Raw genomic sequence first — 26,994 nt, 5'->3', positions numbered from 1 at the left:
AAAGAAAGAAAGACTATGCTGCCAACATAAAAATGTCCAATTAGAACAGGAAACTATTGAGGTTTAACTGTAATTTTCCCAGAAACAGTATATCATCAACAAGTAAGTTGCCCAGTGGTAAAGCTAATTAACTTTAGCAAAGAACTAGTTCAGAGACAGTAATCACTTGCTACTTCTACTGAACAAGCTTATATACAGAGCTTACCCCCTTGCTTTAGTAGGCCATTAAAACAGCAACGGCTATATTCCATTCCTAAACACTAAAATATCACCCAGGAGGGAGGCACCAGTGACCTATGACTTTCAGTAGCATAAAGGCAAAGCTACAGTAGAATCTATTTATATAGGTTTCTCAAAGTCCCATTCCATACTCTTTTTTACCCTCCTAATCAGCAGCCTATCTTGTAAGGTAGCTGATGGGAGCATAGTAGGCCATAACCCTCACCACCCTTTCACTTTCAACAGTCTAATGAGAAAGCCATTTAGTCAAACTGAGAGTAACAGAAAAGTACAAATGCTTTGTCAACAATATCTGTGTTAGAGGCTTGGGTGGGGGCCTGTGATAGCTTCCACCAATCTGCTTGGATAACCAGGAGGCCTCTTCCTTATCTCTGAGGTTTATTTCCTACTTCATGTACAAACCAAGGGAATTAGGTTCTAAAAGGTGGAGGACCATTTAGGAATATGTATTCAAGGGACTTAAAAATGCTCACACCCTTGAACCAATTAGTTCTACTTCTAGGAAGGGATCCCAGGGAAACAAGAGATGGAACAAAGGGACTGCTTTTGCAATAGTAAAAAAAGAAAAGAAACAAAAAACAAAACGAACAAAAACCTAATGTAAGAAGAGAAAAATAAATTATAGTCATTATATGGTGCACTATTACACCACATAAGAAAACGATGGGGTTTTTTTTTTCTTTTTTTCTTCTTGTCCTTACCCTCACCCCTTCCCTACTTCTCCGTATGCTCTCCTCATCCCGCATGCCCCACCATGTCCTTCATTGTCATTAATTGTCCTCATATCAAAGTTGAATACATAGGATTCATACTTCTCCATTCCTGTGATGCTTCACTAAGGATAATGCGGAGGGGGTGAGGGTAAGGACAAGAAAATAGTGACTAATTCTCACATAAATTGGATTCGATTTTGACTAAAGTACATTACTTAAACATTAATTTTTACTTCAACTTGTTAATATGTTGTTTAGGATACAGGATACTGCACCCTGATTTAAAAGTGAATTATGTTTGTAATTTCCTCTTTATATTTTTTTTTCAATTTTGATATCAGGTGTATCCAGATTAAGCAGAATGATTTTTTTTTTTTTTTTTTTGGCCAGGGCCAAAAAAACTCTGGTATATGGGTTTTTAACCCTTGAACCCGCCACCTCTGGTATATGGGGCTGGCACCCTACTCCTTTGAGCCACAGGCATCAACCAAGCAGAATGATTCTGAAGTATTTCTTCTCTTTCTGTTGTCTATAAGATTTGGCATAATCTGTTTTTGAAATCATCTTTTATTTTTATTTATAAATATTAGTTGTCTATTTTTTGAGACTTTGGGAAAAAATAAGAAGAAAAAGTTAATTAATGACTCTATACTGAACCTCAGAGTCAAAGCATTCTATAACAGACATACTCTTATTTGACAATGAGAATGTTACTTTCTTTGCATTGCTATTATTATTATTGCTTAATATTTCACTGCAGCAATTGTCTGATTTCTCTTATGAATGTCTTTATCTTCACTCACTCTTTACAAGGTTTTTGTTTCTAGTTCTTATCTTAAACATTGTTATTGTTGTTAAATTTTAAGGCTTTTTGATTTTGTGAAGGCAAAAAGTGGAAACCTAGTAAACACATGCATATGTAAAATTAAAAAAATAAATAAAAAGAAAATGACGTTTTCAAAGAATGCTCAATAACGTGGAAAAATACTCCATTTTGTTTTATATTGCACCTGGACTTTATGGCCACCCTGTAAATTCAGATTGAAGTAATTAATTCATTGTAAAAAGTCAATACTGGCCATTTCCAAATGATAAAGTTAAAGGTACTGTTTATTTTCTCCGCTATAAATATTCAATATTATCTAAACTTTCTATCAAGAAATGTACAGGCTCGGCGCCTGTGGCTCAAGTGGCTAAGGCACCAGCCACATAAACCTAAGGTGGCGGGTTTGAATCCAGCCCGGCGCCAAACAACAATGACGGCTGCAACCAAAAAAAAATAGCCAGGCGTTGTGGCAGGCGCCTGTGGTCTCAGCTACTTGGGAGGCAAAGGCAGGAGACTCGATTGAGCCCAGGAGTTGGAGGTTGCTGTGAGCTGTGATGCCACAGCACTCTACCCAGGGGAATAGCTTGAGGCTCTGTCTCAAAAAAAAAAAAAAAAAAAGAAAAAAAAAAGAAATGTATACACTGTTAAAATTAGGTGAAAAGGCTCAGCGCCTGTAGCTCAGTGGCTAGGGCGCCAGCCACATACACTGAAGTTGGCGAGTTCGAATCCAGTCCAGGCCTGCCAAACAATGACAACTATAACCAAAAAATAGCCAAGCACTGTGGTAGGTGACTGTAGTCCCAGCTACTTGAGAGGCTGAGGCAAGAGAATCGCTTGAGCCCAAGAGTTGGAGGTTGTTGTGAGCTGTGACACCATGGCACTCTACCAGGGTGACATAGTAAGACTCTGACTCAAAAAAGAAAAAATTAGGTGAACAAAATCAGTGTTAAATTAGGCAATTGGCCAAATAAACCAGATTCCAGGTAACTCTAACTTTGATCTTGGAACACATTCTTCTAGCATCCACACTGTCTACAATAGAAGTACCAATATAAAACATACACTCTAACAAGAACTTTATGGAGCTATGTTTTTAGTTATTAAACAGAAAGGTTTAGTTTTACGCTACAGCATTATGTTCTTTAAGATTAGAACTCATAGCTTTCATCATTCAGTCCTTGGGACTGAATAAATGACCCTTATCAGCTACTGTTTTACTGCAAAAACTGCAGCTAAAGGAAGAGTCTTTATATTTAACTCAGGAAAGGAATGTTTTATGAACAAGTGCATAATTTCCTTTTCAGATTCCTACAAGTGTTTTGAAGGGTACACAAACCCTCCCTAGCCTCAAATGGTTACTAACTGGCTGGTGATCATACATTCAGAACCTCGGATTCCCCACCAGCAAAGTGAGGGGGTTCATCGCAAAGACTGACATTCCACAAAAAGGTTACTTTTACTTCATTTTTACAGGAATCCTTACACTAGTCAGCTCCACAAACAGGATGGGCGGGAAATCCCCGCAGCGAGATGCAGCCCAAAAAGGATAGGAATATTCAGAGATTAGGCTCAAGTCCTCAGCTCCCTAGGAGTCCACCCGGTCTTCTTGGGCTACCCCTGCAAAGACCCAAAGACCAAGGGTAGTGGGATGTGGCTGAGTCCCCCTAATCAGGAGGGGTCTCCCTGCCCTTTCCCCTCATCTCGAAAAGCCTCCAGCGGCAATGCTAAGTGATCTCCAGCTCCCTGGAAGCCCGGCCTCCCCGAAGGTCCAGCGGTTCACCTCCGCCCTCACCCGGGGCTCACCAGGGGTCCGGTGCCATCCTGCAGATTCCGCCCTCTGCTCGTACACTTCCTGCTTACAGCAGCTGACTACGGCGGCCCGCGCGGCTCACTTCCCGCAGTTCGGCCAGTGCGCGACCGGAGCCTGGAGTTTGCATAGTGAATGCCTTGAGGTCTAAGACCTATGACACACAAAGCGAACTGCTCCTCCGGGGACAGAAGATTCGAGCAATCTACTCCAACTAGGAGACGCGAACTGCTGGGCTCAATTAAAATAAAATTGTTGAAAGAATCTAAGCATTTTCGCAGGAGCCGGAACTGCAAGATCTCTAGCAGTACCTGATTCAAAAACAAAACAACTGGATTGTGGTCAAAGGGGCACACTTACTAAGTTCGTAAACTTACTAACGCTGACTTTAAATGAAGTTTATGATATATAAATTATACCAAATAAAACTTTTTGAAAAGCTTTAAGATTGTTTTATACTGCTTCAAACAGGGGCCCAAAGAAATATCAATTACTGTGTGTGTATATATATATATATATATTTTTTTTTTTTTTTTTTGAGACAGAGCCTCAAGCTGTCCCACTGGGTAGGGTACCATGGCTTCACTGCTCACAGCAACCTCCAACTCCTGGGCTCAAGCAATTCTCCTGCCACAGCCTCCCAAGTAGCTGGGACCACAGGCGCCCGCCACAACGCCCGGCTATTTTTTGGTTGCAGCCATTATTGTTGTTTGGCGGGTCTGGGCTGGATTCGAACCTGCCACCTTAGGTGTATGTGGCTGGCGCCTTAGCCGCTTGAGCCACAGGCGCCAAGCCAGTATATATTATTTTATAACAGCCTTCCCACCAATTCTTCTGTGCTTTATTACATATATTTAAAATATTATTCATTAAGTGCTTGGTTATATCGTTGCCAAAAAAGTCACTAACTCTTTAGAGGGACGGAGGAATTAGTTCTGCACATTTCATGCCATCCCCAGAGAAATAGCAAAAGGAAGCCCTCCCTTCTCTTGCAGGAGTACAAACCAACTCGAACTTCCAACGCGGGTTTGCAGCGCGGGTATGGACTGCCGCGCATGCGCAAAAGCGTTACCATAACGACCAGTAGACGCAGCACCCTCCCGGGCTGTGAGCCGAGTGAGTAGAGTCTAGAAGCCATGGAAGACCAACTTTCGCCCGAGGCCCAGGTGGCGGAGCTGGAACTTGACGCCGTGATCGGCTTCAATGGTGAGGCCTCCAGCATTTCTGGACTAGCTGGTTTAGAAACCCCGACGACGTTTAGTGCAAATAGGGACAGTGAGACACCGGGTGGCACCTGAAAGGCAGTGAGGGACAATGGTAACAGCCCTGGCTAGGACCAAGCGTGGGGCGACTAGTACAGAATCTCCAGCCCCAAGGCCTTGAAAAGTCACTTCCTTGCTCTGAACCTCAGGGAATGGGATGGCTTTTACCAGCTCAGACAAGCTCCAGCACCTAAAAGCGATCAAATGCTTCCTCCTTGGTCCGGGCAGATGAGTAAGGGTATTTATAACCCTTCTTCTCACTGGCTGAGGGCCCCACGCATCCCGCAAAACCCTTGTCCCTTCTGTAACCACTGGATGTTGTGCCAGCCCCTGGGACTAACTAATAAATCTTCTGAAATCCCAGCTGATATACTAATGAGAAGAGGTTAGAAAGGGAAGTTGTGTTTGAACGACAGCTTTAGAGGGTGCTCGGTCCTCTAACCAGAAAGGATTCTAAGTGGTGAGGATTTCAGACCAAGACAGAAGGAGAAGGGGACTCTAGGGGGAGCTGAAGGGGTAGATGTTTTGATCAGAGGAGGGCTGGGTCTCTGTTCAAATCTTTTTTGTGACTGCCTATTCTTTTAGAACATTAAAGGAGAAAAATGCTGGAGTTCTGTTTATTTCGTTTTGGTTTTTTTTTTTTCTTTTGGGGAGATGAGAAAAAGCAATCCCTTTTAAAAAATGTGTTGTGATGCCTGAAAGCCTTAAAATTATAGTAATGTAAGATGCAAAACAGTCACCATTTAAACTTCAAAGCACATTCTAGGACCCAGCTCCTGACTCTCCTTTTACTTTAACAGAATTTGATAGAATGTAGACACCTTACATCTGAAATACCAGCCATCTTAAGACCTGTTTAAAGATCACTGGTAAAGGAATTGAGTAGCCTGCACTGAATTGCAAAGGGTCACTGGTGAGCCAGTGTATACCTGCATACATTGAATTCTGCAACCGAATTCATGCTGTTTTGTAGAGAGTTAATAGCAAATATATGGTAAATTATATCCTGATGTCTTCTGTGGCAATTACCAATTCCTTGCCTTTTTAAATTGCCCAAACTGATTGTTTTTACCTTGTTGGCTTTGTGATCATTTATATTCTTTCATACAGTTAAATATACATTTGGTTAGAATCACTATGTGCCAAATAGTATGTAAAAGGCAAAAGATTTATATGATTTGCAGAGAAACCGGAATATACGCCGAATAGTATGTTATGGGCTGAAAATACAGGGGATCAATCCACAATCTTCTTTAAGAAGAGTTTAGAAAACTGAAAAAATACAGTGAAACCAAAAGAAAAATCAGCCATCATATTTTTAAAGATATCATTGTCAAACTTTTGGTGTGCTATGTTTGAATATACATGTAAAAAATACGTTTTTAAAAAATAAAAGTGGACTCAGGGCAGCGCCTGTGGCTCAAAGGAGTAGGGCGCCAGCCCCATATACCTAGGGTGGCGGGTTCAAGCCCCACCCTGGCCAAAAACTGCAAAAGAAAATAAAAAGAAAGAAACAAAGACAAGAGTCTCCCTCTAAACATAAAAGTGGACTTGTGTGGTATATATTCTCTTACAATCAGAATTTTATTTTCAGTTAACAGTCTGTCATATAAATCTTTCCTTAGCAATAAATATAAGAAATAATAAAACAACCCTATTTTTAAGAAAAGAAATAAAAATATATACTATATGACATAATTGTAATGTAATATTTAATATTCTACTGCACATTGTGCCATAATTTATTTAAATAATACCCTGCTTTTAAGAATTTAACATAATTTCCATGTATTTTAAAATGCTACAAAAAATATCTGCACAACTAAATCTTTTAGTCCTTTAACTTTCTTTCTTAGGATAAATGCTGAGTACATCCTAAAGATTTTTGATGTATCCTCCAAATGCTGTGTCATATAGGCATCAGAAATATATACAAAAACATGTTCAGAAATATTTCTAACAGCATTATTTCTAATAGCTAAAAATTAGAAACAACCAGCCAGGTGCAGTGGCTTACACCTGTAATCCTAGAATTATAGGAGACCAAAATGGGAAGATCTCTTGAGCTCAGAAGTTCAAAACCAACCTGAGCAAATGTGAGACCCCTGTCTCTACGAAAAATGGGAAAATTAGCCAGATGTTGCAGCAAACTCTTTTAGTCCCAGCTGCTAGGGAGGCTGAGGCAGGAGAATCACTTGACCCCAGGAGTTTGTGGTTGCTTCGTGTTAGGCGGATGCCACAGCACTCTAGCCTGGAGCAACAGAAAATGATCTGTCTCAAAAGAAAAATTATAAACAACCAAAACATCCATAGAAAATATAAAGGACAAATCAATTGTAATATACAGTACTCATACGCTAGACTACTATGCAGCAATTAAAAAGAAGAAACTATGACTATACAACAACATGCATGGATCTCACAAACATAATATTGAATGAAAACAACCAGACACAAAAGAGTTAAATGATATCATTCCATTCATGTGAAGTTCTAAAATGGGGGAAATTAACCTACAGGAGTAGAAGTCAGAACAGTGACTACCTTTTGGGGAGAAACAGACTGGAAGAAAGTACATGGGAGACATCTGGAATGCAAAATACTTCTTGGTAAAAAAATGTTATTGAGTTTTCTGTATTTTGTCTTCAATGAAAATTTTTTATTTGAAAAGGCTGTACTAGCTCTCAGAAAAGATAATAGACAAAGCTTTATGAAAGTCTGGGAGAAGAGATTCCATTCTAGGATTAAAAGAGTTGATCTTTAAATTCAAGTAGTCTTGAAAATTGGGTAGGAAGCAATTGGTAAAGATTGAAGGCAGAATATTCCAGGTAGCAGGCATGAGGAGTCAAAGAAGAAAAAGTTCAGAGTGGGGGGCCTCTTTGGTGAATGGCAAATAGCTGGACATGGCTATTTTGTTCAGGGACTGGCAGAATAACACAGGAAAGAAAGCCTGGGATTATATTTCAGAGGTCTTAAATACCAGGTAATTGACTTCAGACTTCACATGGAAACAAATTAGAATCAAAATGAAGGCCTCTTTTATCATAATACTAGAATTCACTATAGTGTTACATTATTAAACTTGAATTTTAACTTGAAGGTGTCAATATGTATTAATAACTGTACTTCATACTTCTAGGTATTGTATTTTGGCATGAATTTATTATTTAAGCAAACTAAATACAGTAGTGTTGAATGTGAAAACATTTCATAGAACTGTAGTTATTGAGTTTGGTCACACACATCAATTGACCAGAGTAGATAGCCCATAAGTTCTATCCAAACAGCTCTTATATAATAAAAACAGCAACAACAACAACAACAACAAAATAGATCTGGTGTCTGCAAACTATATCCAAGTGAGCCAAACTTGGCCCACTATGCGTTTTTATAAATAAAGTTTTATTGGAACCCAACCCTACCCATTCATTCATATATTGACTACGGCTGTTTTTACACTATGCTCGCAGAGATGAGTAGCTTCAAAAGGGAACATGGCTGACAGAGCCTAAAATATTTACTCTATGGCCCTTTATAAAAAATAGCCAGACCCTGGAAATAAATAATGGGCAAAGAAATATAAATGAAAAATAGAAATTGCTATTAGTTCAAAAAGTTTAAAAATGCTATTAAACCAATCTTTTCTTTTTTTTAACATCTCAAACTGGCAAAAGCTAAAAATGTAGATAATAGTATGGTGAGAGTAAGGAATGGTTCTCAATTTCCATTGCCAGTATAAATTTTACGACCTTTTAAACAACAGATTTGCAGTATTTATTACAATTTTTAATCAGGATACTCTTTGTGCTTTTAAGAATTTTAATCACTTGTTCAATTTTTCAGAAAAAAATTGTATATAGGTAGGTTCACTGTGCTATTGTCTAGAATAGCCGAAATATTAGAGGAAATAACCAAAATTTCACTTGGTAAGAAATTAGTTTTAAAGATTATAGTCCAGAAATGTTTTGGAACTAGATAGAAATGGTGGTTACACAATATTATGAATGTACTAAATGCCACTAAATTATTTGTGCTAAATGGCTAATTTTGTGTTATGTGAATTTCATTCCAATAATTATTTTTAAAATTATAATCCTTTTGTATGATTAAATACTGTATAACTCTTGAGAAAAATGAGATCGATCTGGCTCGGTGCCTGTGGCTCAAGTGGCTAAGGTGCCAGCCACATACGCCTAAGGTGGTGGGTTCAAATCCAGCCCAGGCCCGCCAAACAACAATGACGGCTGCAACCAAAAAAAAAAAAAAATAGCCAGAAGTTGTGGAGCGCCTGTGGTCACAGCTACTTGGGAGGCTGAGGCAGGAGACTCGCTTGAGCCCAGGAGTTGGAGGTTACTGTGAGCTGTGAAGCCCCACGGCACTCTACCCAGGGGGACAGCTTGAGGCTTTGTCTCAAAAAAAAAAAAAAAAATGAGGTCGATCTATTTGGAATAACAAAGAAAGATGTCAAAGATACATTAAATGTAAAATACAATTTGCCTAATAGTATGTATGATATGAGCCTATTATAGTTTAAATTATGTGTGTATGTGTTGTGTGAGAGAAGCAGGGAGAGAGACTAGCGTGTGTGAGTATGTATGGAGAAGAGAAAAAAGAATATTCATTGCAGGGGACCTGTCTAGTTTTGGCTACTTAATATCTGAATACCATTCTAATTGAGGAGCACCCCAAGATAGGCAGGAGCGGGTTCCACTGCCTTTGGTGAGAGCCTAAAAGCATTTACTCATCTTACCTCCCTGGCAGCAGAGAGAGATGTGATATAATAGGCTCAGCCAATCAGATGTCCCCACTGAGAAGTTCCACCTTAAGGAACTGATGCAGAGGAGCAGAGTGCAGTGGGAGTCCAGTGTTTCCTCAAATCTTGAGAGGTGTGGCAATGAAAGGTCCTTAGTTTGGGTCTTGCCTTCTCATTAATCCTGCCCATTTTTCAAGTGTGATTTTCTACACTTCCTATCAATTCTGTAAGCTGTATTCCTTCCATAAAATACCTTTTTCTGCTAAATTTAGCCAGAGTTGACCCTTCTTGTTTGCAACTAAGAACACTAGTTACTAAATGCAAAGAAAGTAAATCTGAAGAAAGACACACCTACATGTTAACAAGGTTATCTCTGGGCAGGTTATATAGCTAAGAGTAGAATAGCTGGGCCCTGGGGCATGTAGGTGCCTATTCATCCGTCATCAACATAGACACATTGTTTGCCAAAGTGACTCTGCCAGTTCTCCCTCCCACCAAGCAGCACATGAGTGTTCTTTGTTCCACATTATCATCAATGCCTCATACTGTCAGCCTTTTTAACTTCTGCTATTATGGTGGTTGTGAAATGGTATCTCATTTTTGATATAATTTGCATTTTCCTGGTTACATGTGAAATTGCACACCTCTTTGTTTATTTACTTCTGGATTTTCTTCACCATAAATTGCCCATTCACTATCCTTTGCTCATGTTTCTGTTGGGAAGTTTGTGCTTTTCTTGTTGCTTTGTGGAAGTTCTTTGTATATTATGGTGATAATCCTTCGTCTATTAATGTGCATTGCAAATATCTTCACCTAGATTGGGCTTGTCCTTTCATTTTGCCTTTTGTCATTAGAAGTTTTTAGTGCTTAATATAACAGGATAAATATATCAGCCTTTTCTGTTCAGAGCTTTTTGTGTCATGGCTAGCAAGTCGTTTCTTACGCCTTGTGTTTACATTGTCTTGTTTGCCACATTTAGGTCTTTGATCTACCTGGAAAGTATCGTTTGCCTGTGGTGTGAAGCAGAAATCTAATTTTGCTTTTTCCATGTGGGTAGTCATATGATTGTTTATAAGGAGCCTGCGATTAGAAAAAAATAGATACGTTTTTAGTAGGAATAGGTTGCCCTTCAGACACAAACCGTGGTATTATAAGTTACTGCAGAAAAAGGAAATGCTCACAATTAAAATGAAAGCAATCATGTATTCAATAACTACATTCAGCCATCCAAGCAAAAATATCCATTTAGCTGTAAGAATCACATAATGTACCAAAAGAAATTCCAGAAGGAGTTAAATACAGAGTGGCCATAAAGTTCATGTGCCATTTAAAATCGCACACTATTTTAAATGGCACATGAACTTTATGGCCACCCTGTATAAAAGAACAATTCATTTAAAACTCAGAAGACCATATTAATAAATATGTATGACTCTTTTATGGGGAAGGAAATACAACAATAAAGCTTTTTTTTTTTTTTTTAACTGGGGAATAAGCCAGTTGCAGTGGCACACACCTGTAATCCCAGCTCTTTGGGAAGTTGAGGTGGAAGGATCACTTGAGCCCATGAGTTCAAGACCAGGAGTTCGAGACCAGCCTGGGAAACATACCAAGACCCAGTCTCAAAAAAAAAAAGAAAAAGAAAAAACCCCAAAACATACAGGAATAAATGTAATAAGCTGTGTGTGGGATGGTAATAAAGATAAATGGAAAATGCTACTGGAAGACATAAAATGAGAGACATGGAGCAACATACCCTGTTTTTAGAGAGGCACTATAATATATTATTATAAAAATTATTCTTCCTTAAATTAATCTATACACTTAATACCATCTTGATGCAGGGGATGCCCCCAGTGAAGGAAGGAAAGCACTCGGAATGGAGTGCACTCCTTGATGAGTGGATTTGGGGCTTCAAGCTGGAAAGACTTGGAGAGGTGGCCAACCAGCTACAGAAAGTTTACTGGAAGAGAAACAGATAATAGACAGGTTTGTGAGATCCCAAGCAAGTTGAGCAAATTACAAACCCAGCTCACTTAAGAAACCAAAGATAAAGCTGGGGCCTAAGAGTCCTGGACACATGTTGCTGACGTGCAGTAATAATAATGTAGTAAATCTTTTTGTTGCCAATTGTCCCAGTGGCGTTGTTCACAGTGGCAGAACACACAACCCAAGGAATGATAATCAGCCAGCTGCTGGGGAAAAATGATAAGTCTTCACTTTAGGGCAGTCAAACACAGGTCATTGGAAATGAGTGGTATAACAGAGGCAGCCGCCGGAAAAATGCTGACGGAGAGCTCAGGGCGGCTTCATCTTCAGTAAGAAAGAGACAAATGCGGACCAGCTGCTAATGCAGTTACCCATCTCAAATCCAGGGTTAAGCAAATCAGCGAGGATCTCTTTTCCAACTGCCAAAACCCCATGGGAAACCCAGGGACAACATGTGGCCTGTTTCAGCCAACTAGTGTCCCCAAAAGACCTGTTTCAACCTCCAAATTGGGGTCACTGAAGTTACATGGCTCTGGCATCACAGAGTCACAATAAGGAATCTCTCCACACCAAAGGAAAAAGAATTTCAAAGTAAACAAGGAAAATGCCCTGCCCTATATGAAATGGAAACAGTTGCCCAAATGGCCAAAGCGGAGGTTATAAATGCAACAGTGAAATAAACAGAGCATGAATGTATGCGCTACAGAGCAAGACGGGTCAGTGGGGTCATCATTCAAAACACAAGAAACTGAGGAGCAGAAGCCGAGGAAGAAACTGAATTATTGGACTCCTGCTTTGTGGGGGAAAATATCCCACCATTTCCTGAGGCCAGGGTTATCTGGTGTCTGCCAACTACTAGAATCTTCACTGCAAGGGGATTAAAACCTCTGCCACCCTGTTAGCGGGGAAGCTATAGCTAGGCGGATGGAGTGAGTTTATGTCCTCTAATTCAGAAGGAAAATCTCAAGAACCGAGTGGGAAAGACATGGGTCTTTGGAGCTGGCAGCTAAAGGTGGGACTGGCCAGCAGTAGTCCTGTCCAGGACACCCAGACAACAGAACATAAAGTTAGAGGCCCTGGCTACAAAGTCAGAGACCCTGCAGCCACCTCCCTTACTCATCTGAAATTGAGAAAACACTCAGTTCCGAGATTCGAATGAGAATGAAAGAGTCCAAGAACTCAAGGTTACCAAACCAGACAAAGGGAGACTCAACTGTCCCTCAACTTCTCAATAATGCCAAATGGCTTAATTTTGGGTTCAGGTGGGGTCTCCCTTTGTCCTATCTGGGTCATCAGAAGGGTGATGCAGGGGGCACCCCAATGAAGGGAGGAAAGCTTCTGAACTCTCCAAGCAAACTCCTTGCAGGAATGAATTTGAGAGCAAGTCCTTTGGCTACAGAAAGTTTTCACTGAGACAGAGACAGACAACAGATCTTACTCCATAGAGGAAGGGTCCTTTCCCAAGTAGGAGAGGGAGCCCTTATGGGGCAAGGATAACTTTTCTGAATGTTTAAAAACCCTGTACATGGTCAGCATTGTCTTGTGGTCAGGCCACAGTGGTTAATTACAAACGGTTGTCACAGAAAGTTAAGCACAAATAGTTGGTAAGGACTCCAGCTTAGGAATTCATCCATCCATGGTTGGTCATGGGCTGCTGACTTGCTGGCCATTCCTTGTTCAGGGTGGTTAGGGTCTGGTATCAGCCAAAATGGCTGCCCTTAGGCCTTGTCAACTTACCTTTTTTGCCTTATCCCTACATTAATTTCACTAAAAATGCAAACATGATTTCTAACCAGGCAAGCTAATATTAAAGTTTATGCTGTAAAAATAAATATAAAGATTAATAGCAACAACAACAAAAAAATTCAGGCCAGGCGCGGTGACTCATGCCTATCATCCTATCACTCTGGGAGGCTGAGGTGGGTGGATTGCTTGAGCTGACGAGTTCAAGACTAGCCTGAGCAAAAGTGAGAACCCCGTCTCTACTAAAATTAGAAAATAACTGAGGCAAGAGGATCGCGTGAGCCCAAGTTGGAGATTGCTATGAGCTATGATGACATGGCACTCTACCCAGGGTGACAGCTTGAGACTCTGTCTCAGAAAAAGAAAATTCTGAACAAAGATGAATAATAAGGAAGGGCCTGTTTCATATTAGGACATATTATAAGGGGTTATAATTGTTGAGATGGTTCTTAGCAAATATTTGGAGTGTGAGAGCTAAAGAAAGAGTTCTCACTGTGAAAAGTCTTAAGCTTTTCAGAGGGCCTGAAAACCACTTAAAACTGAAACCCAAATTTTAAAAAAGTTTTTCTCTTGGCTCTGCACCTGCAGCTCAAGCGGCTAAGGTGCCAGCCACATACACCTGACCTGGCGGGTTCTAATCCAGCCCGGGCCCACCAAACAACAATGACAACTACAACCAAAAAATAGCCAGGTGTCGTGGCGGGCGCCTGTAGTCTCTGCTACTTGGGAGGCTGAGGCAAGAGAATCGCTTAAGCCCAGGAGTTGGAGGTTGCTGTGAGCTGTGACACAATGGCACTCTACCCAGGGCGACAGCTTGAGGCTCTGTCTCAAAAAAAGTAAATAAGAAAATAAATAAGTTTTTCTCAGTTATATTGAAATATACTTGACAAATACAAATTATGTAGATTTAAGGTATACAACATGATGTTATGATATACATAAACATTGTGAAATGATGCCCACAATCAAGCTAACTAACATGTTCACCTCACATAGTTACCTCTTCATGTGTGTGATGAGAGTACTTAAGATGAACTCTCTTAGCAAATTTCAAGTACGAAATGCAGTGTTATTGACTGTGGTCACCACAGGGTACATTTAGTTCTCCAGAACTTACCCGTCCTGCATAACTGAACCTTTGTGCCTTTGACCATCATCTCCCTGTTTCCCCACCCACCAGCCCCTGGCAACCACCATTCTACCCTCTGCTTTTATAAGTTTGGCTTTTTCAGATCCCACATCTCATATAAGTGAGATCGTGCAGTATTTGTCTTTCTCTGTCTGGCTTATACCACTTAGTATAACGTCCTCCAGGTTCAAAAAATACGTATAGCCAACAGGTATATAAAAAGTTGCTCAACACCTCTAATTATCATCAAAAGCACAATGAAACTGCAGCATCTTAAGTACACAAAAGATAACAAGTGTTAGTGAGAATGTGGAGAAAAAAGAAATGTTGTCCACTGAGGTTCCTCAGAGAATTAAAAATAGAACCAGCATATGACCCAGCAAGCTGACATGGGGCATGTGATCCAAATAAAATGAAATCAGTGTCTTGAAGAGATATTTGCATCTGCATGTTCACCACAGTTTTATTCACGGTAGCCAATATGTGGGTGTCCATCAACAGATCAACGAATGAATGAAGAAAATGTATTAAATAAGTATAATCCAGTAGAATATTATTCAGCCTTAAGAAGGAAATCATTTGCAACAACATGGATGAACTGAAGGATGTTACACCACGTATGCAAAGTAAAATGAGCCAAGTTGTTTTTTTTGTTTTGTTTTGTTTTTTTACCAGATGTTTGCCTGAGTGGTTGATTCACATTCCCTGTGTCTGTGCACTCACCCAATCAGGCTGCTCCTGCTGCCTGCACTCAGGCTTCCTAAGAGTACAAGAATTGGCCCTCGATGCCCAAACTGAGGTTCCTGGGCATCACCTGAGAGCTTATTAGAATTATAGAATCTCAGCTCCACCCCAGAGCTGAAATCAGAATCTGGTTTTTAACAGGCTCCCTCAGGGTTTTTATATACATTAAAATTCGAGAAGCCATGTATTCGACCAACCTTCTTATTAGGGGAATAAAATTACTTATCACCCCCAACCTATTTTAGTTGAACTAAGGCTTGTTTCAAAAGTGTTGTCTTTTGTACTCAAGTAGAAAATAATCAGTCATTTCTGCCCCGATTATCATGACTTTTAATCTCTCTCTTTTAGGACACGTGCCCAAAGGTCTCAAATGCCATCCTGACCAGGAGCATCTGATTTATCCACTGGGTTGCACAGTTCTCATTCAGGCAATAAATAGCAATGAGCAGAATTTCCTGCAAGGTCATGGCAACAATGTTTCCTGTTTGGCTATCTCCACAAGAGGAGATTACATCGCCTCGGGACAAGTCACATTCATGGGGTTCAAGGTGAACCAAGTGAAAATAACTCCTTACGAATTTATTTAGAGGTGCTGCCCCACTTGGGGTTGTTAGCTCTCTGCTGCCCTGCATTGTACCCTTTGTTCGTCTTCCTTTTCATTTTTCTTTCAACTCCTTTTCATTCTGTCAGGCTGAGAGTAAAGGGACCTGGTGTTTTTACACCAGAGGTTGCACCTTGGGACTGATACTGCTCAGAAACAAAAGTCCCCGCTGAAAACTGTTTCCATTTTGTTGCTGTCGTGTTTATAAAACATGATCGAATTTCTAGAAAAGTGACATTAGGGCCGGCACAGTGGCCCACACCTGCAATTTCAGCCCTTTGTGAGCCTAAGGCAGGAGGATCATTTAAGGACAGGAGTTCGAGGCCAGCCTGAACAACATAGTAAGACCTCCATCTCTACAAAAAATTTTAAAAATTAGCTGAGCCTGGGATATATGCCTGTAGCGTCAGGGACTTGGGAGGCTGAGGCCAGAGAATCACCTGAGCCCAGGAGTTGGAAGTGGCAGTGAGCTATGATCCTGCCACTGTACACCAGCCTGGACAACACAGCAAGACTCTGTCTTGGTGTCTTGGAGGAAAAAAAGAAAAGGAAAGTGATATTACAGATTATTTTTCACCAAGAGAGGTAGCTATCTCCTCAGTCTTTCAAAGCCTACCTATCTAATGTTGTGTTCTTGCCTCCAGGCAGATATCATTTTGTGGGATTATAAGAAAAGGGAGCTGATTGCTCGGCTATCACTTCACAAGGGCAAAATTCAAGCTCTGGCCTTTTCACCCAATGATCTGTACTTATTATCGCTAGGAGGCCCAGACGATGGAAGGTAACAAACTAAACATATTTAGTTATTTTCTACCAGGTATATCTCTAAAAGTGTTAAGTGCCCTCAGGGGTTCTTTATTGGCCCATCTGTATTTGAGTGTCAAGTGTTTGAGGCAATGGATCTTCCAATTATCTTGATTTGGTAAGTACACATTGTATTACAGACAGTAAAATATTAATATCAGATGTGCTCCCAAATATGTACAACTATGCTATAGTAAGTAAAAGCTTCCCAGATGATTCTAATATCAGCCAAATCCAAGCTCCATTCCTGCAAAAGAAAGACATCACCGTCATTGTCATCCTCATTACAGACAACAACTAAATTTTTTTAAGCACATATTATGTGGCAGGTATGTGCTGAACGTTTTCATCACAGTATCTAGTTTAAGCCCTGCAACAACTCCGTAAGGTGGACGCTTCTGTTGCCATATGACAGATAAGGAACTAAAGTCACCAGCTGGTAAGTGGCAGAGCTGGGAGACAAACCCTGGCAAGGTGACACCAGAGGTGGCATTTTTAACTTGCCTTACCAAGACATGATCTTTGCCCTTGAGTTAATTTACAGTCAAGTTTAATAGGCAGAGAACATATACAAACAAACAAAACTGGGGTGGGAGGAAAGTATATTTCAGATCATTACATTAGGAAGAGCAACCAGTGCGGGACATATTCCTAGTGATGTTAAAGGAACGTGGTCTGTAGGAGAAAAATGATAACACCTGAGGTTTGGGTAGGATTTTGTACTCCTACACATGACATGTTTGACATGTTTTCTTGTCTGGGTTTCACAGGTTTATTTCAATGGAAATTTACATTTATGTATAGTTACATATTAACAGTTCTTCTCCTATTATATAGCTAGTCAGATTTTCACAGGATTTCCTCTTTCACTAGCCATTCATAAGTATTCACGCCTTCCCTGGGCCGTTACCACATAACTGCTTTTAATAAGAAATATGTACAGAAATCTCCTAATAACATTCTTAGCTCAACTGAAAGCAGTTTTTCTCTGCCTTGGGTGCACACTGGAATCATCTGGTAAGATTTTTAAAATACTGATGCCTGGGTCTCACCCCTACTGATACTTGGAGATCGGCCAGTAGGCCAGCCCGAGCCCACCTGCTACAGACTAGGCCCCGGGGGAGAGAAATGGCCCCTTAACCAACGTTAATCTGGCAAAACTGTTAAATCTCTAAATTTTAAACTGGATTTTAGCCTATCTAAAATTTGCTTACACAAATGTGGGAAATATTGAGAAGCCAAAAGAAAGAAAGACAAACAAACCTTGCTGTACTAGAACGCAACATGTCCCCCCCACCGCCCACAGTCACTGTCCTGACGCGGATGGGCCCTGCTGGTTGGTTTCAGATAATCTGGGGTCACCCCTCACCGTGTGGGAAGTGTCCATTCCACTCCAGCAAGCTCCCTTCTGCATGACAGAGAGAAACAGATGAGAAGTTGCAGACTGTAGTGGACAGTCTATAGTTTTTTATATTTTGTAATCTGTGAAGCTTTGCATTAACGTTATCATGCTATCTGTGTTGTAATGCGGCCTGATTATTCACTAACTTTACAGTAAGAATACCTTCTGTGTGTATACACATACAAATACCATATTTTGTATGTGTAATGTGCATTTTTCCCCCAAATTTTTGAAGGAAACATAAGGATGTACATTATACATGGGTAGTATGGGCTGGGAACTGGGGAGCCCAGCAGGCCTCCTGGGTTGCTGTATCCTCCTGCCTGGGCTCACCAGCTGCACCAGTTTCCAGTACAGGAGGATCTGGGAGTGGCCTCCACCCAGATCAACAATCTGGGAAGGAGGTGGTGGTAGGGCTGACAAGGCAGGCTCAGCTGTGCAGGGCGAGGGCCAAGACCTGAGCCCTGGGCCCCAGGGACTCACCTGGCTGTCTACAGGCTGAGTAGCATCAGAAGCTCCCTCCCCACCAGCCACACATGTGGCCATCTCTGCCACAGACCCTATGGGGCTGGGAGGGAAGGGCTCCCAGGAGAGAGGAGAGGGGTGGACTTCACAGAGCAGGAGGCTATGGGAGGGCAGCTACACGAATGTGGTGGCAGCTGCAGGAATGCGGTGCGATTGGCACGTTTACCAGGGGAGCATTAGCCCTCCCCAGAGCTGGCCACTTTCTTGGGAGGCATTTTCCTGAAAGCTTGGGGGGAAAACATAGGTATGTATTATATGCAGGAATGCATTTTACATGGCAAAATACGGTATATCTCATGCTTTGCAATGACTGCATGGTAAGATGTGCTGAAATCTATTTGGCCAACTCACGATGTTAGAGCCTTTTATTTATTTTCAAAATTTAAATCTGGCTTTGAAAAATTAAAGCTATGCCTGGTCATAGTTTATAAAGAAACTCTGTTGTCTTATTATGCAAAAGGATCCAAAATTCTGATGCTACACCGCGTATCTCCCTCACCTCTGTCCACTCTCCAGAGGCACTTAAATTTTTTGTATAGCTTTATTGAGATATATTTCACATACCCTAAAACCTACCCATTTAAAACAAATGAATGGGTTGGGTGTCTATAGCTCAGAGGCTAGGGCGCCAGCCACATATACCGGAGCTGGCAGGTTCAGATCCAGCTCGGGCCTGCCAAACGATAATGACAACCAAAAAAAAAAAAAAAATGGCTGGATGTTGTGGTGGGGCCTCCCAGCTACTTGGGAGGCTGAGGCAAGAGAATTGCTTGAGCCCAAGAGATTGAGGTTGCTGTGAGCTGTGATGCCACCGCACTCTACCAAGGGTGACTAGCTTGAGACTCTGTCTCAAAAAAAAATGGTTTTAATGTATTCACAGAATTTATAACCATGACCACAATCAATTTTAAAACATTTTCAACACTCCTCCCCAAAATAACTCACACCCATTAGCAGTAACTCTCCATCCCTCCTCCTCCCATCCCCAGACAACCACTAATCCACTTTCTGTTTCTATAGAGTTGCCTGTTGTAGACATTTCAGGTAAACAGAATCATACAACAAGTCACCTTTTGTGACTGGATTCATTCACATAGCATGATGTTTTCAAAGGTTATCCATTTGTGGCATCTATTAGTACTTTATTTTTTATTGTCAAATAATATTCTATTATATATGTAGCCCACATTTTCTTTATCCATGAATCAGTTGATGGACTTTTGGGTCTTTTTTACTTTTAAGCTATTATTAACAATGTGTTATAAATGCTCATGTCTTAAGAGTTCGTGTGGACTTATGTTGCCATTTCTCTTGGATATGAGGCACTTGCTTTTAACAGTAGTTGATTTTTGATTCATCATCTAGTTATTATTTTAAAGTGCCTTATTTCTCACTTTTTCACTTAGTGTGGTATCTGTCAATTTCTCACTATGAAAAAAGAAGAATTTATGGCTCCTGTTTCCCCATTCCTAGTGATCTTGTTATACCTTAGTTTTAGACCACCTGCCAGAATACATTCTATATGTAAAGTTAGGAAGTAAAGATAATCATGTTTTTACATTAACAAGGTTTGTAACATTTCATTCTCTTTTTTAATTCAAATGTTTACATAATACTTCCTCCCTAGCATTTTTACTACTATTATCTAAGAACGCTATTTGGTTCAGGACTAAGTTGTATGATTGTACCCAGAAAGAAGGAAATGGGGCCCTGAAGCAGCACTTCCAAGAGTGGTCCCTGGACCAGCAGCACCCACATCGCTTGGGACTTAAGAAAAGCAAATTCCAGGCCAGGCACATTGGCTCAAGCCTGTAATCCCAGCAATCTGGGAGGCCGAGGTGGTGGATTGCCTGAGCTCACAGGTTCAAGACGAGCTTAAGCAAGACCCTCTCTAAAAATAGCCAGGGGTTGTGGCAGGCACCTGTAGTCCCAGCTACTGGGGAGGCTGAGGCAAGAGAATTGCTTGAGCCAACGACTTTGAGGTTGCTGTGAGCTGTGATGTCAAATCACTCTACCGAGGGTGACCAAATGAGACTCTGTATCATTACAGAGTGGTGATGGTCAGGGTTAGGTGACCCTCGGGGATCCCACGTACTGAATCAGTAACTCCAGCAGTCTCTGTTTTAATAATTTTGATTCTGATTTGGATGCATGTTCAAGTTTGAGAATTCTACCTTAGGATGTCCTCTTTATTGCATTCTTTAAAAAAAAATACCAAAGAAAAATTTTATTTCAGATAAATGAGTGGTAAACATTAAAGCCTTACATGTCTGAAAATGTCTTGATTTTAGCATCAGACCTTACTGATGGGCTCACTGTTTTCTAGCCTCATAATTTTTTTCCTTCAAAACTTTTAAAAGTGTGACCCATTTGTCTTCTAATATCCAGTGTATGGATTGAATAGATGCTGGGGGCACGGGAAGGTCAGTGTTATTTTGTTGTTAATTTTTAAGTAGACCTGTTTTGGTTTATCTTTCTAGAACAACCAAAATAATTGTTTCATATTTTGAAAGCCTACTTTTCCCTGAGTTTTTTTTTTTGCACCTCTTGTTTTGACAGTGTAGTGGTGTGGAGCATAGCCAAGAGAGATGCCATCTGCGGCAGCCCTGCAGCTGGCCTCAGTGTCGGAAACGCCACCTCGGTGGTCTTCTCAAAGTGCCGAGATGAGATGTTTGTGACTGCTGGCAAGTATGTGTCTGTCACCATAGTTCGCAGAACTCAGAACTCACTATATTTTCTTGAACAGAAAACACGGTCATTCCAATCTGGAGGAACATGCCTTTATTCCTGGATAGGTACCTTTCATTATAGCTTTCATGATTGTAGTTATTAAATGTTATTTTTGCTGAAAGTAATATTTCAAATATGGTTATTTGAAAATTCTGTCATTACCCCTGAGAAGATTCTGCTTACTTGCTAAACTCATCTCAAGTTCTTGCTGATTACTAAAAACACATTATCTTCGATCAATGCTTACAAAGTAAATTTACACAGTTGCAGATTCACTTACCGGTTAATGTTTTTTACCACCCATTCTTGATTAAGGTCTCATGAAATGGTAGTTTGCAAATTAACTGTGCCAGGGAATCTCAGATGTTTAGACTATTAGCCATAGAAGGCAATTTCTCATAGGGTCTGTTTTAACCAGCTAATGGTGACCTAGCTGGATGTGTGAACAGAGGCCAGCATCTGTCTGAGAGAATACATTAATTCACAGAGCTCTGTTTGGAGTTTGAAGGAAAGGTTAAACATGTATAACAGCATCTTCTGCATTTTTTTTATGTCATACACCAGTTGGAAGAGGAGCAATCTGAAAATGTAGGGTTAAAGTGTATGTTGGGTGGAACAGTTCTTTCTGATCTATCTGAGGCCGCCCATCTGAAAGTCCACCTCATTGGTTCCTCTTCCAGCCACATGAGGGGATTTGTGCTGCCCTACATCTGTGTTGTTTCCTGTCCCCACCTTGTAACACGCAGCGTGCTTTTGTTCCATGGCTAACGATGAGTGTACTTGTTTATTCAGAGGCCATGAAACTAACCAGTCATTAGGAAAGCCAGACCTCACTGAGCAATTTTATTAGAACAACACTCTCATACAGTAACGCAGCTGACCATGTCCTACTCTATCTGTCCAGGCTGCTGGTGCCCATGAAGCTCTTCAGCTCCCTTCAGGTTTGCAGAGTGGTTTGACTAAGCCTTTAATTTATGGGGCTCTTTCTCCCCAACCCTCTACCTGCTTAAGCAGCAGGCATTGGTCCATTCTAAAGCCCGTGGAGAAATTTCCTGGGAAACAATCAAAACTTGAATTTTTTACCAAAAAGATTTTTAAGACAATTCATAGACTAAGGCTGCTTCAATTTCATGTGATACTCACTAATAACTGACAAAGTTATTATTCCATTATTTTGTCCCCATGAGATGTCCTACAAATTCCAGCATTTCAAGCATCTAAATGACATCTACCAGGAAAATCATGGAATAGCTTTTTCTTTTTTTTAATTTGGGAAGTACATTCAAAATATTTATTGAGTTGGGCTTAGTGGTTCATACCTGTAATCCTAGCCTTCTGGGAGGCTGAGGTTGGAGGATCCCTCCAGCTCAAGAGTTCAAGACCAGCCTGAGCAAGTGTGAGATCCCATCTCTACTAAAAATAGAAAAAATTAGCCAAGCATTATGGCACATGCCTATAGTCCCAGCTTGGGAGGATGAGGCAGGAGGATTGGTAGAGCCTAGGAGTTTAATGTTGCAGTGATCTAGGATGATTCTACTGCACTCTACCCAGGGCAACAGAGTGAGACATTGTCTCAAAAAAAAAAAAAAAATTGACTTGGCACCTGCAGCTCAGCATCTAGGGAGCCAGCCACATACATCAGGCTGGTGGTTCAAACCTGGCCCAGGCCTGCCAAACAACAATGACAACTATAACAACAACAACAAAAATAGCTGGGCGTTGTGGTGGGTGCCTGTAGTCCCAGCTACTTGTGAGGCTGAGGCAAGAGAATCACTTAAGCCCAAGACTTTGAGGTTGCTATGAACTATGACATCACAGCACTCTACCTAGGGCAGTGGTTCTCAACCTTCCTAATGCTGCAATGTATTTTCATTGTTACAAAGGGATGGCGACCCACAGGTTGAGAACCGCTGACCTAAGAGGACATGGTGAGACTCTGTCTCAAAAAAAAAAAACATATTATATATATATAAATACATATGTGTATTTATTGTGTGTAATTCTAGGAGCTAAAAAACAAAAGAGATAAAAACCAAACTTGATGACTTTTAATCTTTTCAGCCTAAGGTATTAGCTGAAGCCTTCACCCATGAGGCTGACCTTGACATATTTATAGAATTACAAATTCAGATTAATTCAACATACAATGATTAAATGCAAACCACATGTCAAGTCCTGTGTTAGGCGATAACTTTGTTTACCTTTTAGTTGCTTAGTCTCATTTCTCCTGCCCAAAGTGCTGAGATTATAGATGTGAGCAACCGCACCCAGCCCTGATTATGATTTTTTTTTTGGTAGTGGGACAATTCGAGTATGGGAACTGGATCTTCCAAACAGAAAAATCCGACCAACTGAATGCCAAACAGGACAGATGAAAAGAGTAGTCATGAGTGTTGGAGTAAGTATTACATTAAGTAACTATGAAATGTGTTCCTGTTAACAATACTGACCAAGGTGTGTGTGTGTGTGTGTGTGTGTGTGTGTGTGTGTGGACACTGGGCTGGAGACAGGAAGGTGAGGCATGGACATATGGCAGGTGATTGAGGAAGCACAGGTGAGGGAGAGTCTCACATCAGGACCTCCCTTAGGAGTCAGGGAGGCGCTGCCTAGACACAGCAGGTAGGTCTTGTTTGCTGGGATCTGGACTGTCATCAGACACCAATGCCTGCCCCACCTGGAGTAAAGCAGTGTAGCCAGGTGGCATGCAGAGCCCACAGGACACTGATATTATTTCTGCCACAGGCAATAAAAGTTTCTCACAATGAAACTCATTGTTGAAGTGGAGTTTCTTCCATAAAGAGAAGTTATTAATATGTGTATTTTTTTCACTTAATATTAGTGCACTCTCACTCTCGATGAGGACACTTTCCCAATCTCTCTGAGAAAGCCAATGCTTCATTTCAAATAAATTGTGTTTTGTTTCTCTGCTGAAAAAGAACTATAAGCATATTTAATGTGGATTCATGCATTCATACATGCAAGTTGTGTATCCCTTATCCAAGGGGTGGGGGACAGAAATGTTTTGAATTTTGAATTTTTTCAGATTTTGGAATATTTGCCTTCTACTAACCAGTTCGGCATTTCTAATCCAAAAATCTGAAATCTGAAAATGCTTAGTATTTTCTTGGAGTGCACATTTGCGCACAAGAAGTTTCAGATTTCCAAGCATTTCAGATTTTGAATTTTCAGATCAGGGATACTCAGTCTGTATAACTTCATCCTCCATTGACTGATTTCTCTCATTTAGTGTATTGTCATTTTGTGAATATAGACCTTGGGAAATGTGAGAGAAAGGGAACGCGTATCCTCTTTGGAGGAGCACACCTTCATCTGAGGACCCCTTTGGAGGTGTCTCGGGAGTCAGAATTGGCAAAGTGTGCTTGTGAACACCAGACACAAATAGACCTCAGGTGACATGGACAGGCTCGTTGCCTCCAGTTCTATGTGTGGCGTCCCGGAGCTATAATGACCCACCTTGCAGTCCAGGGAAACAGAAGCAGCCATGAACATCTTTGCAAGTCTTCATGGCGTTTCAGAGAAAGCTCTTCCCGTTCCTGATCAGGGGCTTGTGAACATCCCCAAGGAAATCAGATCTTCAGCTTTCTCTTTCCTTCTTCCCCAGATGGCCGACGATGATAGCTTTTTCTACCTTGGCACCACAACTGGAGATATTCTAAAAATGAACCCCAGGACAAAACTGCTCGCAGATACTGGGCCTGTGAAGGAAAAATTCAGTCTGGTGAGTTGAGACCATCAAGGTCTGCACTGCCTGCTGTTATCCTCCCTCCACTGGGAGCACAGACTTTAATTAGGGACAAGTGTAGGGGGGAAGGAAAAAGTCAGTGATGGACCCCAGTCCACACCTAAGTCTGGAAGATGCACCGGCTAGTTCTGCAGCTCTCATCTCTGGTTTTCATTCAGGGCAAAGACATTTCTAGACGTCCTAAATTAGGGAATCAGAACCACACTTCTTTTCACCACTTCAAAGCCTAGGGCCTGTTGCTTTGTGATTTGAAACCACATTGATTCCAGGCCAGTCGCCATAGGCAAGAGAAGTCTACTCTTTGATCTATAAGACTATATACTGCACATAATTTTTTTTCAATTCTGATACCTAGGTCTTAGATTTCAGCCTCAACTGGAGTTATAAGTCATGAGTAAGATATAGCAATAGCCAGCCATTTATATTTACAGAATTCCTAACAATTCCAGTTCATAGACAGTAAGAGACTTTGGTACTTCAACCAAACTAAAAAACCTACCCTCAAAGGATAATTCTGTATAGTAAGTGCTACTATTTCCAGCACCCTAGAATGTTACCAGGGCTGTTTCTACGAAACTTTGAATTTGAAAGCTTGTGCTAGGTTCTGCACCTGCCGATCTCATTTCTGATAACAGAACAGATGGTTCTAACTAAGCTTAGATACTTTTCCACTCAGCAGATATTCTCACGAAACTTTGAAATGTTGCACTGTGTTCCTGGGGAAATGTCAGAGTTTTCTTAATCATGTAATCATTTAATATTCGAACTTTTAAAGAGATCTATAAAAAGAGGGGGAAAGCTATACTAGAGTAGAGAAGAGGTTAGAGATAATTCCACGGGAGATGTAAGTGTAGCTTTTCAAGTGTAGTTTTTCAAATTATTTTTAGGAGAAAAATTCCAATATATTAAACAGATAAAAGCAAAGTGGATCAGGTTAAAGGTAAGCAAGGCTTATAGCCCTGCCAGTTCCCAACCCTGAGATGCCTCCAAAGGGCTCAGTAGAACACTAGTTAAAAAAATCACTGCTCTGGCCAGGCCCAGTGGCTCATGCCTATAATCCCAGCACTGTGGGAGGCTGAGGCGGGAGGATTGCTTGAGCTCAGGAGTTTGAGGCTTGTCTGAGCAAGAGAGAGACCCCCAACTCATGAAAAAAATGGAAAAACCCAGCTAGGCGCTGCGGCGAGCGCCTGTAATCCCAGCAGCTTTGGAGGCTGAGGCAGCAAGATGTCCACAGCCCAAGTCTGAGGTTGCAGTGAGCTACTTGCTCAGGGCATAGGGTAGAACTCTGTCTCAACAAAAAAAGAACAAACAAAAAAATATTACTGCTCTGTCCAGGCGCAGTGGCTCATGCCTATAATCCTAGCACTCTGGGAGGCCAAGGCAGGTGGGTCGCTTGAGTTTACAAGTTTGAGACCAGTCTGAACAAGAGCTAGAACCCATCCCGACTAAAAATGAAAAACCAAGGCAAGAGGATCACTTGAGCCCTAGAGTTTGAGGTTGCTGTGAGCTATGACACTATGGCACTCTATTAAGGAAAACAAAATGAGATTTATAAAATAAAATAAAATAATAAAATTACCGCTCTGGATACTCCTTACCTTCTCAGTACTGGGGGATTAAGTGCCTCTGCAGCAAAGATGCTGGCTGTCTTAGTGTGTCTTACACCTTTGACACTTAAGTCTCCTACAGATGCCTTAATTGCTACCCATTCAGGTCTGGTGGTAAGTGGGCAATGGCTTCAAGACAACTTTTACATGGGTGGGAAGAAAATAATGCTTGTGGGATGAAGGTATAGGAGGTTCACTGGAGACATCTGGTTTGAATATCTAGTGATCTTGAGCAGTTACTCATTTTGGAAATCTTCTTAAATATTTGCTCTACAGGCTCGGCACCTATAGCTCAACAGGCTAAGGCGCCAGCCACATACACCTAAGGTGGCGGGTTCGAATCCCCAGCCCGGACC

At 41.0% G+C, this 26,994-nt stretch overlaps 2 protein-coding genes across 5 annotated transcripts in view; one reads left to right on the top strand and one right to left on the bottom strand.

The window, feature by feature from the left end:
• The window catches only part of STX8 (syntaxin 8), a 294,548-nt gene extending 290,804 nt beyond the window's left edge, over positions 1-3,744 (bottom strand). For 2 of the 3 annotated variants that reach the window (XM_023513962.1, XM_023513963.1), the window contains exon 1: positions 3,583-3,704. In XM_023513962.1, coding sequence (XP_023369730.1) covers positions 3,583-3,599 — 17 coding nt within the window. In that variant the 5' untranslated portion in view covers positions 3,600-3,704. Of the gene's footprint in view, positions 1-3,582 lie in introns of all 3 variants that reach the window. The other variant, XM_003791260.2, reaches the window with a different exon arrangement.
• Positions 3,745-4,653: 909 nt separating this feature from the next.
• CFAP52 (cilia and flagella associated protein 52) overlaps positions 4,654-26,994 on the top strand; it is a 56,285-nt gene continuing 33,944 nt past the window's right edge. Inside the window, exons 1-6 of one of the 2 annotated variants that reach the window (XM_003791096.1) lie at positions 4,654-4,792; positions 15,555-15,754; positions 16,452-16,588; positions 21,098-21,226; positions 23,567-23,666; positions 24,891-25,007. In XM_003791096.1, the coding sequence (XP_003791144.1) occupies positions 4,723-4,792; positions 15,555-15,754; positions 16,452-16,588; positions 21,098-21,226; positions 23,567-23,666; positions 24,891-25,007 (753 nt within the window). In that variant the 5' untranslated portion in view covers positions 4,654-4,722. The remainder of the gene's footprint in view (positions 4,793-15,554; positions 15,755-16,451; positions 16,589-21,097; positions 21,227-23,566; positions 23,667-24,890; positions 25,008-26,994) is intronic. The other variant, XM_003791097.1, reaches the window with a different exon arrangement.

Source organism: Otolemur garnettii, unplaced genomic scaffold (assembly GCF_000181295.1).
Source record: "Otolemur garnettii isolate 467f Iridium unplaced genomic scaffold, OtoGar3 scaffold00046, whole genome shotgun sequence".
Taxonomy (NCBI): Eukaryota; Metazoa; Chordata; class Mammalia; order Primates; family Galagidae; genus Otolemur; species Otolemur garnettii.
Note: the sequence above shows the minus strand (reverse complement) of the source record. Positions and strands in the feature narration are given on the sequence as shown.